The following is a 17,590-nucleotide window of genomic DNA, read 5'->3' on the forward strand; positions in this document are numbered from 1 at the left end:
AGGGGGCGCTGCGGGGCGAGGGGAGGGGGCGCTGCGGGGCGAGGGGAGGGGCTGCAGTGATAGTGGGGCCGCGCAGGGCGGGGCGGCTGATGACTGCGTGGGGTCGGTCCTGCTTTGGGCGGGGGGGTTGGACTCGATGACGCCTGAGATCTCTGCCGGCCCTGGGATTCTAGGATTCCCCGGCTGCCCTCAAGCGCTCCCCTTGCCAGATCTCTCCGGGCCTCAGTTTCCCCATGCTGGCAGGGGTCTGTAGGGCCCCGGGGCGCAGCTCCCGCCAGAGCTAGCTGAGCTGGGCATAACCCAGCAGGGAGCTATTGAAGGAGCTGGCAGGGCCCCGGGTTGCACTAGGCAAGTCTTACAATAACCTGTAAGAAATTTGAAATTGCTTTCACGCCTGGCTGTAGCTCCTTCCTGTTGACGCTGCAGGATTGCGGCTCTGGCTGTGCATCTGGGCAGCCCCCTACACAATTCGGCCACTGGCTCAGCGGGGGCCTTGAGGTGCCCTTGTCATACTAAGCATGAAGACCTGAAGTTTCCTCCCTCCCATCTACTCCAAGCCACGCCCAGCACCCTGCACCTTGTGCGAGGCAAACTGACCTTCAATCTGCAGCCTGCACCTTGTTCTCTGCAGCTGTAGCCCACACACCTGCTGGGTGTGGTGCACCGTCCCATGGAGAGGCACCGAGACCACTTAGGGAGCGAGAATGAGTGTGCACTACAGCCATCATTGAGCGCCAGTGGGCTGTTAGCTCAAGCAGCAGTAAGAGACTCATGTGCTAAACTCCAGAGGTCCCAAGTTCAGTTCTGTTACCCTGCAGAGGCTAGAGATTTAGCAGCTGTGGCTTTGGATCCCTTTGCAAATGGAGAGTTAGTCTGGAATTAGCTATGCCTAGGAACGGTGCTGTCCCTGCAATGCCCTTTGGACACACTGCCTCTGAGATGAAAATCCCATTTGCTGCCTGGCACCCTGCATTTTTAATTGTTGTTGTGCGGCAGAAGTTTGTATTGCAAATGCACAGCTCGCTGGTAGAGACGGTCACAGAGAAGCAGGGGCTTTGGTGGCTGGGGAGTGTAGGAAGTGGTGTGGGGTCCTGGAAAAAGCTGGGTAACCCTTCAAACAACACACACTCTTAGCATGTAAAGGGATTTACCTAGGCGTGTGGGCGAACACCCCACAGAGCCGGAGGGAGCAGCTCATTCATCTGAGAGCTATCGTGTCAAGGCTCAGGGAGACGTCACCGCATCGTTTCAGAAGGTTTTCTCCATTGGCACAAGGACCAGAAATATAAGCCCCAGCCCTGCCTTCACTTTCAGTGTGTGGTCTCAAGTTGCAGTGGGGGAGGCCTAGGCTGGATATTAGGAAAAACTATTTCCCTAGGCAGGTGGGGAAGCACTGTGATGGGTTCCCTAGGGAGAGGGTGGAATCTCCATCCCTAGAGGCTTTTAAGTCCCAGCTTGACCAAGCCCTGGCTGGGATGGTTGAGTTGGGATTGGTCCTGCTTTGCGCAGGAGGCTGGACTTGATGACTCCTGAGGTCTCTTCCAGCCCTGGGATTCTATGGGCACATCTAGACCACAGGGCTCCGTCGATAGAGCCATGTAGATTAGGGTTGTGGGCAAAGGGAAATGAAGCAGCGATTTAAATAATCGCCGCTTCATTTAAATTAAAATGGCTGCCGCGTGGTGCCTATCAGCTGTTTGGCGGCACAGCGCTGTAGTCTGGACGCGCCGCGGTCGACATCAAAGGCATCTGTCAACCTCCCCGTTATGCCTCGTGGGATGAGGTTTACCAGGGAGGTCGACAAATCCTTTGATGTCGACTGTGGAGCATCCAGACTACAGCGCGGTGCTGCCAAACAGCTGATGGGCACCGCGCGGCAGCCATTTTAATTTAAATGAAGCGGCCATTATTTAAATCGCCGCTTCATTTCCCTTTGCCATGTCAACAAATCTACATGGCTCCATCAACGGAGCCATGTAGTCTAAACGTGCCCTATGATAGGCAGGTCCATTGGAACGGTACCTGGTGACTTCATTGGAATGATGTTTCCAGGCAGGCACGGGCCTAAGTGTTTGTAGGACGAGGGCGTACATTTGTTTTTCATGAGGGGTTGGATGGTAGAGCTGGTTCTGTGGCAAGGGGTAGATTTTGCAGGGAACACAGGAGATGCAGAAGGTGCAGGGCACTGGCCATACTGTGACATCTGCAGGGGGACAGTCCTCTAAAGAGCAGAGAAGGAGGAAGGAGACTTTGTGTTTGTTTGTGGCAGAGATGGAGGTTTTCTGTTAGGGTATGTCTACACTTGCCCCCTAGTTTGAACTAGGGTAGGGCTTGGGGGAAAGGTGGAGTGGGGATAGGCAGGGGCAGAGCAGGAGCAAGGCTTGGGATGGGGTGGAGGAGGTTCCTGGCCATGCGCCCCCTTAGGGACAGTCCTGGCTCAAGGCATACACTTGGCTCAGCAAATCCTAACTGCACAAACACACTTAGCCTAACTACCCTATTCCAGGAGACTGGAACTGAGCTGGCATCAAGATCTAAACTTTTCTTCTCACAGGCTGCGCCTTTCTGGATTTTTCACAGACTCTCTTCATTTTGCAAGTATACTACAAACCGTGGGGGAAGAAAACAGGCATTTCTGCTTCATTCTGCTGGGCAGTCCTCATTTACTGACACCTGCTTTCTGCCCATGGCTGCCTCTGCTAGCACGTTGATTTTCCTGCTTGCATTCCTCTAACTTCCCCTTTGCCTAAATGAGATCATCCTTTCTTGTTTTCCCTATCCCTGTGGTTTCCTGCTGTCACTTTCCACTGTGGCAGGTAGGTGATGCTATTTCTGTTTTAATTCCATGTGTAGCATGTAAATAGGATATGTATTAAGAGGCAAGAGGGATGCCAACTGAAATGCAGCCGCCCAATTCTGGTGGGTTCTCTAAGAAGACCCCCTCAGTCAGAAACACTCTGCAGTTTTCTTTTTGACACAGTGGCTTATTTCTTGACTGTGATCTCAGCAAGAATGCAATATTCTCAGGCTTTGATTGCATGCTGCTTATCTTGCTTGTTATCACCCTCCAAGATGTACCCGGCATGGCTCAAAATCGGCAATTAATTGCTCTCCCCAGTCTCGGAATTCATTAGATCAATGTCACTATGATGAGCAATTAAAAGTTACAAGACTGGGAAATTGTCTTGTTGGCTTTTGCTTTCATCCTGTCCTGCTTGCCAGGTTCTCCTGAACAAGTAACGGGCAGCCCTATTGCAGCCTGAAAAGGACTCCTGCTTATGCTGTCAGATTGAAGAGCCTACAATTATTTCTGTTGTAACACAGCTGGTTTTAGGGGTGTGTGGAAAACACCACATGCCAGAGGTACAGTAGGACTGTGCTTAGGAATAAGTGCTATTAGTAGAAGTTGCCACATACCTAGAATCATAGAACCATAGAGCTGGAAGAGACCTTAGAAGGTCATCAAGTCCAGCCCCCTGCCCAAGGCAGGACCAATCCCAACTCAATCAACCCAGCCAGGGCTTTGTCAAGCCGAGACTTAAAAATCTCTAGGGATGGAGACTCCACTACTTCCCTAGGGAACCTATCCCAGTGCTTCACCACCCTCCTAGTGAAATAGTTTTTCCTAATATCCAACCTGGACGTCTCCCGCCACAACTTGAGACCATTGCTCCTTGTTCTGCCATCCATCACTACTGAGAACAGCCTTTCTCCAGCCTCTGGTTTCCACATGTACTTTAACTCTGGATCCCAATTTTCTGCTCTTAACCATTCATAGCTATGTACCCTCCCGACCCACAGATGCATTTACATTGTCTGCTGGGAATGCGGATTAAAATCACGCACAACACATATAGCCATTGGCATGAGCAACAACAGCTCCTAATGAGCTACTAATAGGCCACTGGGCCAAGTGCCTCCGGTAGAGATATCACATTTATTTTATCCTGGATGAATTTGCACTCAGGTCCTTTTCCAAAGGTGGGTCCCGTGGCCCATTGTATTAACTATTCTATATTTGTAAAGAAGAGCTATCCTATTAAAAGGGGATAGAGAATAAGACAGAGAACATCTTAGTGCCTCTATCCATGGTACTCCCACATATTGAATGCTGTGTACAGATGTGGTCGCCTCATCTCAAAAAAGGTATCTTGGCATTGGAAAAGGTTCAGAGAAGGGTAACAAAAATGATTAGGGGTTTGGAACAGGTGCTATATGAAGAGAGATTTAAAAGATTGGGACTTTTCAGCTTAGAAAAGAGGAGAGTAAGGAGGGGAAATAATAGAGGTCTATAAAGTCATGACAAGTATGGAGAAAATGAATAAGGGATTTATTTACTTGTTCCCAAGAACTAGGGATTACCAAATGAAATTAATAGGCAGCAGGTTTAAAACAAACAAAAGGAAGTTTTTCTTCACTCAACACGCAGTCAACCTGTGGAACTCCTTGCCAGAGGATGTGGTGAAGATCAGGACTTTAACAGGGTTCAAAAAAGAAAGAGATACATTCATGAAGGTTAGAGCCATCAATTCTTATTAGCCAGGATGAGTAGGGATGGTGTTGCTAGCCTCTGTTTGTCAGAAGCAGGACTTGGGTGACAGGAAAGAGATCCCTTGATGATTGCCTGTTCTGTTCACTCCCTTTGGGGCACCTGGCATTGGCCACTGTTGGCAGACAGGATACTGGGCTGGATGGACCTTTGGTCTGACCCAGTCTGGCCGTTCTTATGATCCACAAAATCTCTGTCAGATAATCTCAGGGATCTTTCCTGAACACAAAAGGAGAATGGTCAGACTTAAGGATTAGACTCTACCCTCCCTCTTTGAATCAGGAGGCTGTGAGCCTATATTCTGTATGTCATGGATTCCATCCTGTGTGGTTCTGACTTGAAGCCAGTGATGTTACTCAGATGCTTTCAGTGAGATGTGCTTGAGTTCCTTGCTGAATTGGGGCCATGAGTGGGAAATGAGGGCACTCAGCCCCTCGCAGAAGGGCTCAGCACCTTGCAGAATTGATCCTCGTGTGAATAGCAGTGTGGCTATTGTTTGTGATTTATACCCCATTGGAGGGGTGTTTAATTTTCCAGACGAGTGTTGGTGCATCTCCTTGCTCTTGTATCCAATGAGCTCATTTCGTCTGATCCTTCTTAATGAAATCCACCCTCCTTTTCTGGAATGTTTTTTCCCCCTCTCCCCATTTTATATATTCTCTGTATAATTTCTCTGGATACGTCTTGGAGTTGGGAAACAACATGAGGTGATATGGGGATGTTCAGTCTGAAAGAACATCTGGCGCAGCCTCGACTTTGACTAAGGCTGTGTCTACACTGGCAAGGTTTGGCGACAAAAGTGCTGTCGACATGCAAAAGTCGCTAAATGTGAAAACTGGTCAAACTGGGTTTTCTGCCTCTTTTTGTCGACATTTCATGGCCACATTGTTAGCTCCCTTGTCAACAGAGCAAAGCAATGTGGGCAAGCATCCCACAGGGCAGTGTTGTGGGAAGGCAGAGCTGATCTCTGCGCTTCTTGGAATTCCCTCGTGAGCTCTCTGTGCTAAGGACTGTCAAAGCAGCACAGCAATTTCTCCAGCCCTCCCCCTGCAACAGCAGCCTGCCTGCTGGTGTGTTCCTAGCAGGGCAGAACAGAAGCATTCCAATGAATTGCTCTTTGTTGCCCAAACGGAACAGCTCACTCAGCTGTCAGATACTTCCTGGAGCTTTGAAAGGGGAGGGTGTGTGTGTGCCTGCAGGGCAGCAGAGATCATAAAACACTGAGCAGAGTTATCAGGGCAGGCATTGTGGGATACTGGCAGAAGCCAGTTCTCTCCACAAAACAAACAGCAGAATCCACACTGGCTCTTTGTTAACATTAAAGGGAGGGGAAAAGACAAAAGTCTCTCACAGGGGTAAAAGTTTTTGGTCACCAAAACTGAGTGTTTTTCCCAACAAAAATTGCACTGCAGTGTAAATGCTCTCATTGTTTTGTTACCAACGTGTGCCAGTGTAGACAAGTCCTTAAGCTGTGGTCATCAGACTCTCATTCAGATCAGACATAGGGTTTGGCTGGCGCGAGGTAACATTCCCCTTGGAGTGCCCATCCTAAACAGTGATTCTCAGTTGCCATCTGATCTGGGGAAACCTGGTCTTCTTTCTCAGGGATCTTTCCCTGCAAACGTTTAAGGGACTGTGTTTGTCAAAACAGGAGCAGTCCACGCTGTTTTGCTGGCCAGGGCAGAAAACGTTTTGGCATATCCCACCTGAGGTGACCAAAGCAAAAGAAATGGAAAGAAAACCCACCACAATTGGCCCATGAGCAGAGCAGAAATGGATGGCCAATTAGAGTGGAGCAAAAATTAAATAAAAAAGCTGGCCTGGCGCTCCCTGGAGGTGGTCTCCTAGGGTGACCACCTGGCTTGCAATTCCATCCATGTGCAGATTTTTTCCATTCGTGCATAGAATAAATTTTGTTATGTGCACCGAGGCATGATCTAATGTGCACCACCAGTGGAGACAAAACCTAGCGGTGGGTGCTCTGCTAATCAGCAGGGTGGCATTTAAATCTCTCCTGAGTGTCCACACAAGCGCACAACTTACAGGGAACGCTGTTGGTTCGCCTGTCCCTAGGACTGGCCCAGGGTCAAAATCAATCTCATGATGTTGTAGTCAGGCTGGCACATCCTTCAGGGAGCCAGGAGTGGCCGGTTGCAGGGAACTGCTTTTGTTATCCTGCTTTCTCACGAACCAAGGGGAGGTTGTTTCAGAAGTCCCCCAACTCTCTGTCTCCACGTCCCTGCCTCAGTGGTGGGAAGAGACCTTGTAAATGAGAAACTGCCCCTTCTCTCTTCTCTGTAGCCCTGTTATCTTTATAGAGCAGTTTCCTACGCTGCCTCTTCTGCTTTGTTCTCCCTTGTTAGGTCGTGTCTGTGAGCTTGGGAGGCAGGGTCTTCCTTCAGGTGTGTCAAAGCTGGAGACAGAGGTGGTTTCACTGTCTTTTCATTCCTTGATTTTTTGGGGCTGCCGGGAGCTTGTCTGAAACCTTGCACAACTTCAGTCCTTGGGGCTGGCTGGTGTAGCTGGCACCAGTGGGTATAGGCTACTGGAAGGTTTATGTTGGCAGGGGTCGCTAGGAATGGAACTGTCCATTCCAGCCTCCACTGCCTGCAGCAGGCCCCGTGCTGGACGGTGGAGACAGGAGGTGATGGTCTAGCTCAGTGGTCACCAACCAGTCGATCGGGATCTCCTGGTCGATCTTGGAGCCTCTGACAGGGGATCCTGACTGGTTTGGCCAAGATGCTATTATCAAGCGCCAGCACTTCAGCTACCTCCCCCTACCCCTCCCTGTCCCCGCACTGCTGTGCATCTCCTGCCCTTTGCCTTGGAGCTGCCCCTCCCCCTTGCTGTGCAGGGCAGGGGAGGGTGAGAATGGTGCAGATGTCAGGGTGCCCCCTCCCACTCTGTATCCTATTTTCACAAAGCAGGGCAGGGAGCACAACAGGACTTGGGAGGGAGTTTGCTGGCTGCTTTAGGGAGTGGGGCCACAGCCAGGACAGGGGTGAACCTGCCTTCGCCCCACTCCCAGCTGGAGCCCACATCCTAAAACCCATACCTCAGTCATGAACCCCCTCCTGCACCCCAAGCCCTGAGCACCTCTGCATCCAAAAACCATCCCAGAGCCTGCCCCAAGCTCAGCTCAGAGCCCCTCTCACACTTCAAATCCCTTAATCCAAGACAAGAGAGGGAGGATGGAGTGAGCAGGGGCAGGGCCTCAGAGAAGAGGAGGGAGTGTGTGGCCAGGGTATTTTTATCTAAGGTAGATCTTGGATTGCACTTAAGTTCAAAAAGCGATCTTGTGCTTAAAAAGGTTGGAGACCACTGGTCTAGCTAGCTGGTTATGCCCACTGGGCATTTCTTTAACCCAATGCTGCACACACCAGACATCTTTAAGTTGTCCAGCAAGTCCAGAGCAAAGGGGACTCAGCACAAGGTGCACTATATAAAATAATAACGAGGCACGGAGGGCGGAGTAGCGCAGAATCGAACCGTGCAGCTCCAGAGATTTCTCCTGCAACTTTTCCTGCACAAAAGGGAGGAGGGGAAAGCAAGTGCCTGTCTTGCCCACAGGTCCACTCTGTTGAATGATTTCTGATCCACTGATCTTGCTTCCCAGCCAGCGTGCGAAAGAGGCAGGGCACGCAGTGGGCTGGGGAGAGGCAGCCCCCGGGAAATCAGTAAAACATTCACATCAGATCCTGGAGCACAAAGCAGCATGGGGCTGATGGCTGTCTGTCGCCAATTAATCTGCCATCTCCAGAAAGACAACCAATCTCTGCCCGTCTGCCAAGAAATGCAGCCCATTAAAAATCTCCCAGCAGGTAAAACTCAGAGCCTGGGTGAGCCACCCCCAGAGTTTTACGAAATTGATCAATCAGCTGGCGGCTGTGTGGCTAATCGTGTTTGAACTCAGAATGGGGCATCTCTCCCTCACCTAGAGACAGAAGCTATTTAACACCCATTCCCGTCTGAAGGAGTGAGAGGAAGATCTTGCGGAAATGCCCAGATATTTGTTTTAAAAAAAGAATCTCTTGACATGTATATTTAAAGATCAGGGCAGAATTCCTTAAAGAGAGAATCACATCCAAACCCCCCTGTGGAGTTTCGTGAGGCTTCGAGGCCCCCCGCTGGACTCCAGAGGCTGTATTGCTTCTCAGGGAGCAAGCTGTTTTATCAGGAAGGAAAACGCCTGTGTCCTTGTGTAACCTCAGGCAGGCTCTGAGATAGCGCCCAGGGATGCCTGGCGTCCCTGGGGACTCAGTAGCTGCCCAGTGTCTTTCCAGGAGGGATGTTTTGAAATTCAAAAGTGGGAGTGTCTGAAGTTGAGAGAGAAAATAAGGGGGGGCTTCCCCCCACATCTGCCTCCTCATCTCTCAGCCAACTCCAGCTGAGACAGATCAGACAGGGACTGCAGAGTCAGAGGCCATGTCTACACGGCCAACTTACTTTAAGTCGATGAGCATCCCCGGCTGTATTTAAACTGCTGTTGCGCACGCGCGCGCGGTGCTCCTTATGCCGGAGGGGCAGGTCCACAGATGCTGCTCCTGTATCGAGAGACAGAACAGTGTGTGATGGGCAGCTACCCTGCCTTGGAGCTCACCACCTTCTGCCACTGGGAGTTCTGGGAAGGGATCGCAGTGCCTCGTGGGGCGGGCTCGCCGACCCAGGGTGCAATTTTCCATGTCCCATCATCCTGTGGGCGGCTGACGACATTTCTGGCTGCTTTTCAACAGCCTGCTGTGATGGTTTGGGACCTGGGATGTCAACTGAGGTGCTTCAGATACCATGGAGCCTTCCTTCTCAGTCTGCTGGGGCCTCTTTTACCTGGACTTGCTGACCCAGGCTCTCCAGCCAAGCGCAGAAGCAGGGCCACAGCCAGCTGCTGAAGCAGACAGTGAGATCAACTCTGGCAAGACTCAGCTCTAGGGACTTACCACAGCACCCAGATATTCATCTCCCCCTGCCTTGGAGTTCAACTTCAAAGTGATATGAAGTTAGCCTCCTTCCTCAATGGGATGGAAGATACCCGCTCCCCTCGCCCCCCTCTGTTAGAAGTTACATCAACTGGGTTATAGCATAAACCAGAAACAGGTGTATGAACTAAGGGAAGGTGAATTGTAAGTGGTCAAAAAGGTAGCAAACAAAACAAAGTGGGTCACAGAGAAGATAATACAAAGCTAAAACCAACTGGTTACAAGGAATAATTTCTCACCCTAGGTATTGTTTCTGGTAGAGTCCCTCACAGGCCGGGTAGCGCTGTAGCCTGCGTCCAGCAGTTCTTCTCCCTTCCCCCAGTTACAAACCTTTTGTTTCCAGGTGTTTTCAAGTATATCAGGGGAGGCAGACACCAGGCAAGCTGAAGACCATTGTTGTTTTCCTCCCGTGCCTTATATAACATTTCTATAAGGTGGGACATTCATTGACTGATGTCCCCCCCACCTCCCTGTGGAACAGTTCAGCAGTCCAGGATGCAGGTTAGTATCAGGTGACCAGGTCACCTGACTCTGTTGCCCATGAGTCAGTAGCGTTATGGAAGCCAAGTCACAGTCCTCGTTGATGGGTGTGACGTAGTGTGGATTTTGTCCACTCTTGTAGCCCTGTGTTCACTCTGTTGTTACATTGACTGTTTGCTTTGTTGTGCTGTATGTGATTCCTACTGTCCTACGCTGCCCTGCAGTGACTCTGTGTGTGTGCGTGCCTCAGTTTCCCCAGGCACTGCAGCACTATCTGCATGAGGAGGGGGAGGCTGGGCATGACTCACTATGGAAGTATGTCAGTCTCTCGCGTCCTGAGGACCAGGTGACAGCAGATAACACCTTGGGCCTGGAAGCAGGACAAAACAGGAGGCGGGGCTGCCTGGCGGGCGATGAGCAGTGGCTGTGAGTGTGAATTAGTTTTTCTGCTGGCTGGGGGATAAGGGAGCCTAGCTGGCCTGGGGGGCCGTCTAGCCACCATTGATGTGTGGCCTGGGAGGACTGTGGCTGGCCCCTGAAGCAAGGGGCTAGCCCAAGGCTGCCGTTGGCCACAGTGACTGGTACTAGATGGATTGCTGATGAATCCCAGAAGGGGGATGAGAGGCCACTGGAGTGGGCACTGCCGGAGAGCAGTGTCCTACAAGATGCCCTGATCCAGGAGTGACATGAGTCTGGAACATGGGCATGGACCGCACACGAGGGAGACACCAGCCAGACGGGGATGCCCTGAAGAGAAAGGACGAATCCCCCAGAGCTACCAGCAGGAGGCGCTGCAGCGGTGAGCCGACCCCATGACAGCATCACTCATCTGGGAGGTCCGAGGGGCTACGCTCACTCTCACCCATCCACAGGAATAACCGACTGCCCCCCTCTGCGTCCCAGAGCTCCTACTGCAGGGGCAATTCAGCAATGGATGGGATGAGCAGGGGGCATTTGAGGGCAGGAGAGGAGCTGGTTCTTCCCCAGCTCCTCGGGCATGGGATGAATAGAGCAATGAGCTAGGCCGAGCTTTGCAGCAGCATGTTGGAGGGATGTAAGGGTATGTCTACACTACAAAGTTAGTTCGAACTAACAGACGTTAGTTCGAACTAACTTTAATAGGCGCTACACTAGCGCTCCGCTAGTTCGAATTTGAATCGAACTAGCGGAGTGCTTAGTTCGAACTAGGTAAACCTCATTTTACGAGGATTAAGCCTAGTTCGAACTAGCTAGTTCGAATTAAGGGGTGTGTAGCCCCTTAATTCGAACTAGTGGGAGGCTAGCCCTCCCCAGGTTTCCCTGGTGGCCACGCTGGCCAACACCAGGGAAACTCTATGCCCCCTTCCCGGCCCCGGACCCCTTAAAGGGGCACGGGCTGGCTACGGTGCCCGTGCCAGGTGCAAGCCTGCCAGCACCCAGCCAGCAGACCCTGCACCTGGCACGGCTTGAGCCACCCACCCGATGTCCCCCAGCCCACCCCCTTTTCCCGGGACCAGGCTGGCGGCTCCCGGGAGCTTTCCCAGGACCGCAAGAGGCAGGCACCCGCCTGGGCTAGTGCGGACATCGTGGACCTTGTCCACGATCTCCGCACTAGGCACAGGAAAGTGGCCGTCTAGGGCAGGAGAGCTGCCAGCCTGGCCACCCAGGACCAGGTGTGCATGAAAATCAAGAGGGTCCACTGAGACCCCCGACCCTGAGCCCTGAGCTTACAATGGCCGTCCTGGGTCAGACCAAAGGTCCATCTAGCCCAGTAGCCTGTCTGCCGTCAGCGGCCAACCCTAGGGACCCTGGAGGGGATGGACCGAAGACAGTGACCAAGCCATTTGTCTCGTGCCATCCCTCTCCAGCCTTCCACAAACTTTGGGCAGGGACACCACTCCTACCCCCTGGCTAAGACTACTCCATGGACCCAACCTCCATGACTTGATCTCACTTCCCTTTAAACTCTGTTCTAGTTGTAGCCTTCACAGCCTCCTGCAGCAAGGAGTTCCGCAGGTTAACTATTTGCTTTGTCAAGAACAACAACTTTCTCTTACTAGTTTCAAGCCTGCTACCCATTCCTTTCCTTTGGTGTCCTCTAGTCCTTCTTTATGGGAACCCTGGGTACGTCTACACTACAGCGCTAGTTCGAACTAACTTAGTTCGAATTAGTTAATTCGAACTAAGCTAGTTCGAACTAGCGCATCTAGAACTAAAAACTAGTTCGAACTAGCGTTTTGCTAGTTCGAACTAGCGCGTCCACACTGATTGGACGCAGGGGGGCATTTAAGGGCAGCTGAAACCGGTTCTGGCAGGGCATCAGGTCAGCAGTTGCTTTGTGTGGCTGCTGTCTGAGGCTATCTGAGGCTCGTGCTTAAAGGGACCCCCCCTGGACAGCCGGTTCTCAGCTTTTCCTGCTTGCTTGCCAACCTCGCCGAGGGACAGCAAAGCGTCGGTCTCTGTGCCCGTCTGTGTCGGTGCTTCCCTTCGGGGGGGCCGCCGCAGGTGGCAACATGGAGCCACGGCTCGCCCTGCACCTTCTGGTGCACGTTCTGGACTTGCTGCTGCAAGCCTGCCAGCAATGGCTCGAGGCTGCCTGGCACCACCTGGGGAACGTCAGCCCCCTGCCTCTCCGCCTGGCCGCCCTGGGGGCCGTGGAGGAGCCGCGGCGGCGCCCCGGCACCGGCGTGCCCCGCCGCATCTGGCGTCTGGACACCAGCAGCGACTGGTGGGACCGCATCGTCCTGGAGCGCTGGGACGACCGACAGTGGACCCAGAACTTTAGGATGAGGAGGGACACCTTCCTGGAGCTCTGCGAGTGGCTCGCCCCTGCCCTGCAAAGAAGGGACACTCGCATGAGGCCCGCCATCCCCCTCCAGAAGCGGGTGGCCATCGCCCTCTGGAAGCTCTCCACGCCGGACAGCTACCGATCCGTCGGGAACCAGTTCGGCGTGGGGAGATCCACTGTCGGAGCAGTGCTCATGCAGGTACGGCGCTCGTCGGCCACCGAGCCGGGGGGGAGGGGGGCTGCGAGGAGGGGATGGGCCGCCCCAGGGACAAAGGGGGGGGCGGGAGGAGGCGAAAGCGCCCCGCACCGGAGGGGTCGGGCTGTCCCGGCCGTACTACATGCCGCCAGGGGGGTTGCTTCCGGGAGTGGGGCGCGGGGCACTGCCAGGGCACGCACGCTCCCAGCCACCCGGGCGCCCCACTGATTGACGCTTTGCTGTGTCTCTCTCCGCAGGTGGTCAAGGCCATCAACCGGGTGCTGCTCCGCAGGGTGGTCCGCCTCGCCAACCCGGATGCCGTCATCCGGGGATTCGGCGCCCTCGGCTTCCCCAACTGCGGGGGGGCCATCGACGGGACGCACATCCCCATCCGTGCCCCGGAACACCAGGCGTCCCGGTACGTGAACCGCAAGGGGTACTTCTCCGTCATCCTGCAGGCCGTATGTGACCACCGGGGACAGTTGACGGACATAAATGTGGGCTGGTCCGGCAAAGCACACGACGCCCGGGTGTACCGGAACTCCTCCGTGTGCCAGCGGCTGCAGGACGGGACCATCTTCCCCGACCGCCACATCAGGGTCGGGGACGTGGACATGCCCGTCTGCCTGGTGGGGGATGCCGCCTACCCACTGCAGCCCTGGCTCATGAAGCCCTACACGGGACACCTCAATCCCTCCCGCCAGGCCTTCAATAACAGGCTGAGCAGGGCCCGCATCGTGGTGGAGGGGGCCTTCGGGCGACTGAAAGCCCGCTTTCGATGCCTCCTCACCCGTCTGGACCTGGCCGAGCACAACATCCCTCCCGTGGTGGCGGCATGTTGTGTGCTCCACAATTTGTGTGAGCGGAAGGGGGAGGCTTTCTTGCCAGCCTGGATGGCTGAGGCTGACCGCATGGCTGGACACTACGGTCAGCCCCGCACCGCCGCCGTCCGGGAAGCCCAGCGGGGGGCCATCCGGATCCGGGAAGCCCTGCGGGAGAGCTTCCAGGTGGAGGAGGAGGAGGACTGACCTCTCCCTGCATGCCCCACCGGGGCCTTCTTCCACCCTACCCCCCCCTTCCCCTTTCCCCTCCCTACCTACTGTCAAATAAAGACACCTGTTTTTCCAACAAAAACGTCTGTTTATTTCACAGAACTGGGGTGGGGGAGGGAGGAATGAAGGTGGGAGAAGGGAGGGGGAAACCTGGGACGAGGGAGCTGGAAGGGGAGGGGAGGGAAGGGAGGAAGGGAAAGGAAAGCTCAGGGGTGGGAGTCTGGGTGCCTCTCCCGTCTCGCCACACTGCGGGTCCGGGGGCGTCGGTGGGGAATGGTTGTGGAGGGGGGGGCAGAGAGGACAGGGGGTGTGGAGGAAGCAGGAGCGGAAGCAGGAGGAGCAGGAGGAGCAGGGGGAGCAAGAGGGGGAGCAAGAGGGGGAGCAGGGGGAGCAAGAGGGGGAGCAAGAGGGGGAGCAGGGGGAGCAAGAGGGGGAGCAAGAGGGGGAGCAGGGGGAGCAAGAGGGGGAGCAAGAGGGGGAGCAGGGGGAGGAGGAAATGGAAAGCGGTCTAGCAGGCTCTGGAGGTGGCCTCGCAGGGCACGGCCCTGCTCCTCCAGGGCCTCCAGACTCCTCTGGCGCAGCCTGAGGTCCTCCTGGACCCAGTGGTCCTGGAGACGGAGCTGTCGGTCCAGGAACCGGAGATGCCGCCTCTGGTAGTCCTCCTGGTTCCTGGCTGTCCTGCTTGCCCGGGCGCGGGCGGCTGCTGCAGGCGGGGTGGTGCGCCCTGCAGTCCCCGGTGCTGCAGCTGTGGTGCAAGAAGACCAGCGGTCAATTACCCCAGGGGCCCAGGTGTGTGAAACCCAGCTCCCCTCTGCAAGGCCAGGGCCCCTGCAGGATCCCCAGCTGCTGCTCCGTGGTGGGCAAGGCCCAGGCGCACGGTCCCGGGGCTCCCTCTCGCCCCAGCCCCCCGTACACATAAGGGGAACACGAGGGTACTCACAGGTGGATGCCTCCCCGGCCTCTGATGATGCAGGCGAGCGGCTCTGTGGGGTGCCTCGGGGGTCCCGGGTCCTGGGAAGGCTGGCAGCAGGCTCCTGGCTCTCAGAGCCCTCTTCCTCCTCCTCGGTGTCCAGGAGCGGTCCCTCTGCCCCGGGGTCAATCACGTCCCGGGGGGCAGGGACGGCATGAGGCCCCAGGATGCGGTCCAGGGCATGGAAGTGGGGGCAGGCCTCCGGGTCAGCCCCTGGCAGGCAGGCCCGGGAGTAGGACTGCCGCAAGTCTTTAATCTTGCAGCGCACCTGCTCCCGGCTGCGCTGGTGGCCCCTGGCGGCCAGGCTGGCAGCCATGCGTCCATAGACGGCCGCGTTCCGGTGGCTAGTGCGGAGATCGTGGACATTTGAGGCTTCCCCCCAAACCTCGATGAGGTCCACGATCTCCGCACTTGACCAGGCGGGCGCCCGCCTTTTGCGCCCCCGGGCAGGCTCCCGGGAGCCGCCAGGCTGGTCGTGGGGAGCAGTGGAGGGCTGGGAGCCCTCGGATGGCTGGCTCATAGTGTGGCAGGTGCAGGCTGTGCAGGCACGGGTGCTTGCAGCCTTGCAACTGGCACAAAGTGAGTAGCCAGCCCGTGGCCCTTTAAGGGCTCCGGGGCCGGGAGGGGGGCAATAGAGTTTCCCTGGTGTTGGCCAGAGTGGCCACCAGGGAAACCTGGGAAGCCTTAGCCTCCCACTAGTTCGAACTAAAGGGCTACACAGCCCTTAGTTCGAACTAGCTAGTTCGAACTAGGCGTTAGTCCTCGTAAAATGAGGTTTACCTAGTTCGAACTAAGCGCTCCGTTAGTTCGAATTAAGTTCGAACTAACGGAGCGCTAGTGTAGCGCATAGGAAAGTTAGTTCGAACTAACGTCCGTTAGTTCGAACTAACTTTCTAGTGTAGACATACCCTCAGGAAGAACTTTTCTGAATGCACCCTCTCCACCCAACCCCTGCTTTTAGAGACCTCTATTCTGTCCCCGCTCCATCTCCTCTTTTCTAAGCTGAACAGTCCCAGTCTCTGTAGCCTCTCTTCATCTGGGACCTGTTCCCAACCCCTGATCATGTTAGTTGCCCTCCCCTCTCCCAGCCTTTCTCTTCCCCTCTCCCACCTCCTTTTCCCAGTCTCCCCCAGTTTTGTTCAATAAAGACAGAGTCAATGTTGGAAGAAACGTTATCTTTATTTTGTACATCAATAAGAAGGGGGGCTAGGGAAGGGTAAGTGGAAGGAGGTGAGGGAGGAATGGGGTACGAGCCCCCGATGGGGAGGACTGGGCTGGCTCTGTGGGCTTCTGGGGGTGGAAGCTCTCCTGCAGCCCCCCAATTGCCCCCTCTCCCCAGATGGCAGCCTGCGGCAAGTGCAGCCGGGCTGATGGCCGAGTGGTGTGATGTGCCCAGTGTGGGCACTCAGGGCACTCCAAGCCAGAACTTCTTTGCAAGCGGGGCACCCCTTAGAACTGTCTGTCTGGGGTGGGGGTCGGGACCCTTTAAGCGCAGCCCTCGGCTAGCCTGAGACAGCATCTCCATGCTCTAAGTCCTCCTCTTATGCCCTGCCGGCACTGCTTCCGGCCATCCTTAAGCCCTGTTCAGAGTCCACTCAATGTGGACTTACTAGTTCGAATTAGCAAAACGCTAATTCGAACTAGTTTTTAGTTCTAGATGCGTTAGTTCGAATTAGCTTAGTTCGAATTAACTAATTCGAACTAAGTTAGTTCGAACTAGCGCTGTAGTGTAGACGTACCCTAAGAGGGGATGACGGGATTCCCCAGAGCAGAAAGGGGGAAACGGCAGCAACCGAGACATCTCCCGCCATCACACTGGGTTTGGCAAGGCCAGAACAGAATCTCCATTCCTTTCTTCATCACTCTGATCCCCACCACCTCCTCCCTGTCTCTCAGGCCTGTAACCTTACCTTTGGCTGTGCCTCTGAGACAGGGTCTGAATCTTGCCGCATCTTCCCACCTAATGTCTCTCAGGCCATTTCTTCACTAAATGGAAGATCGAGGCTGCTGCGATTGATGTTCCAGAGTTTGATTTAGAGAGTCTAGTTAAGACTCACTAAATCAAACTCAGAGGGCACCCCTTGTTGGCGGCCAGCACTCCTGCTCCTGTGAGGAGTAAGGGAAGCCCACAGATGCATTTGCTCCCATCAGCCTCCACTATGGGGACAACAGAAAATTGAAACAAGGTACGTCGACTCCAGCTATGTTAATTATGAAGCGAGAGTCAGATCTTGACTTGACCTTCCCTTTTAGTGTACAGCTGGCCTAAGATAGGCTGACGCTTCCTCCTGTCGGTGCAGCAACGTATCTCAGGCAAGCCCTCAGCTTCTCCTGGATGAGGAGATGTTAGAAAAATTCAGCATGGATGGAAGGAAACAGACTGAAGGATTCTCCTTCCCAGGCAGGCCTAAAACTGCGATGGAGAATCGCTGGCTACATTCTGTTGGCTGTCAGCAGAGGGTTAGCTTATTCCAAATGCCTTGTCATTCTGTGTCTCCCCTCAATGCTGACACAGCCTGCGCTGTATGTGCCAGGCAGCTAACTGTCGGAACCATGACTGAATTTTCAGACCAGGAAATTGCTAGAAACCCCGGTTTGTGCTC

General features: G+C 54.6%; 1 protein-coding gene across 1 annotated transcript; it reads right to left on the bottom strand.

Annotated features, from left to right (window-relative positions):
* Positions 1-14,092: 14,092 nt before the first annotated feature.
* Positions 14,093-15,742, bottom strand: LOC149524284 (uncharacterized). The gene is made up of 2 exons (XM_089778276.1): positions 14,958-15,742; positions 14,093-14,762 (listed from the first exon to the last, which is right to left on the bottom strand). Exons 1-2 carry the CDS (start codon positions 15,505-15,507, stop codon positions 14,224-14,226), a joined length of 1,089 nt encoding a protein of 362 aa, XP_089634402.1. The 5' UTR covers positions 15,508-15,742; the 3' UTR covers positions 14,093-14,223.
* Positions 15,743-17,590: the final 1,848 nt, after the last annotated feature.

This window comes from Pelodiscus sinensis, chromosome 5 (assembly GCF_052426305.1).
Source record: "Pelodiscus sinensis isolate ZL-2025 chromosome 5, ASM5242630v1, whole genome shotgun sequence".
Classification (NCBI taxonomy): domain Eukaryota; kingdom Metazoa; phylum Chordata; order Testudines; family Trionychidae; genus Pelodiscus; species Pelodiscus sinensis.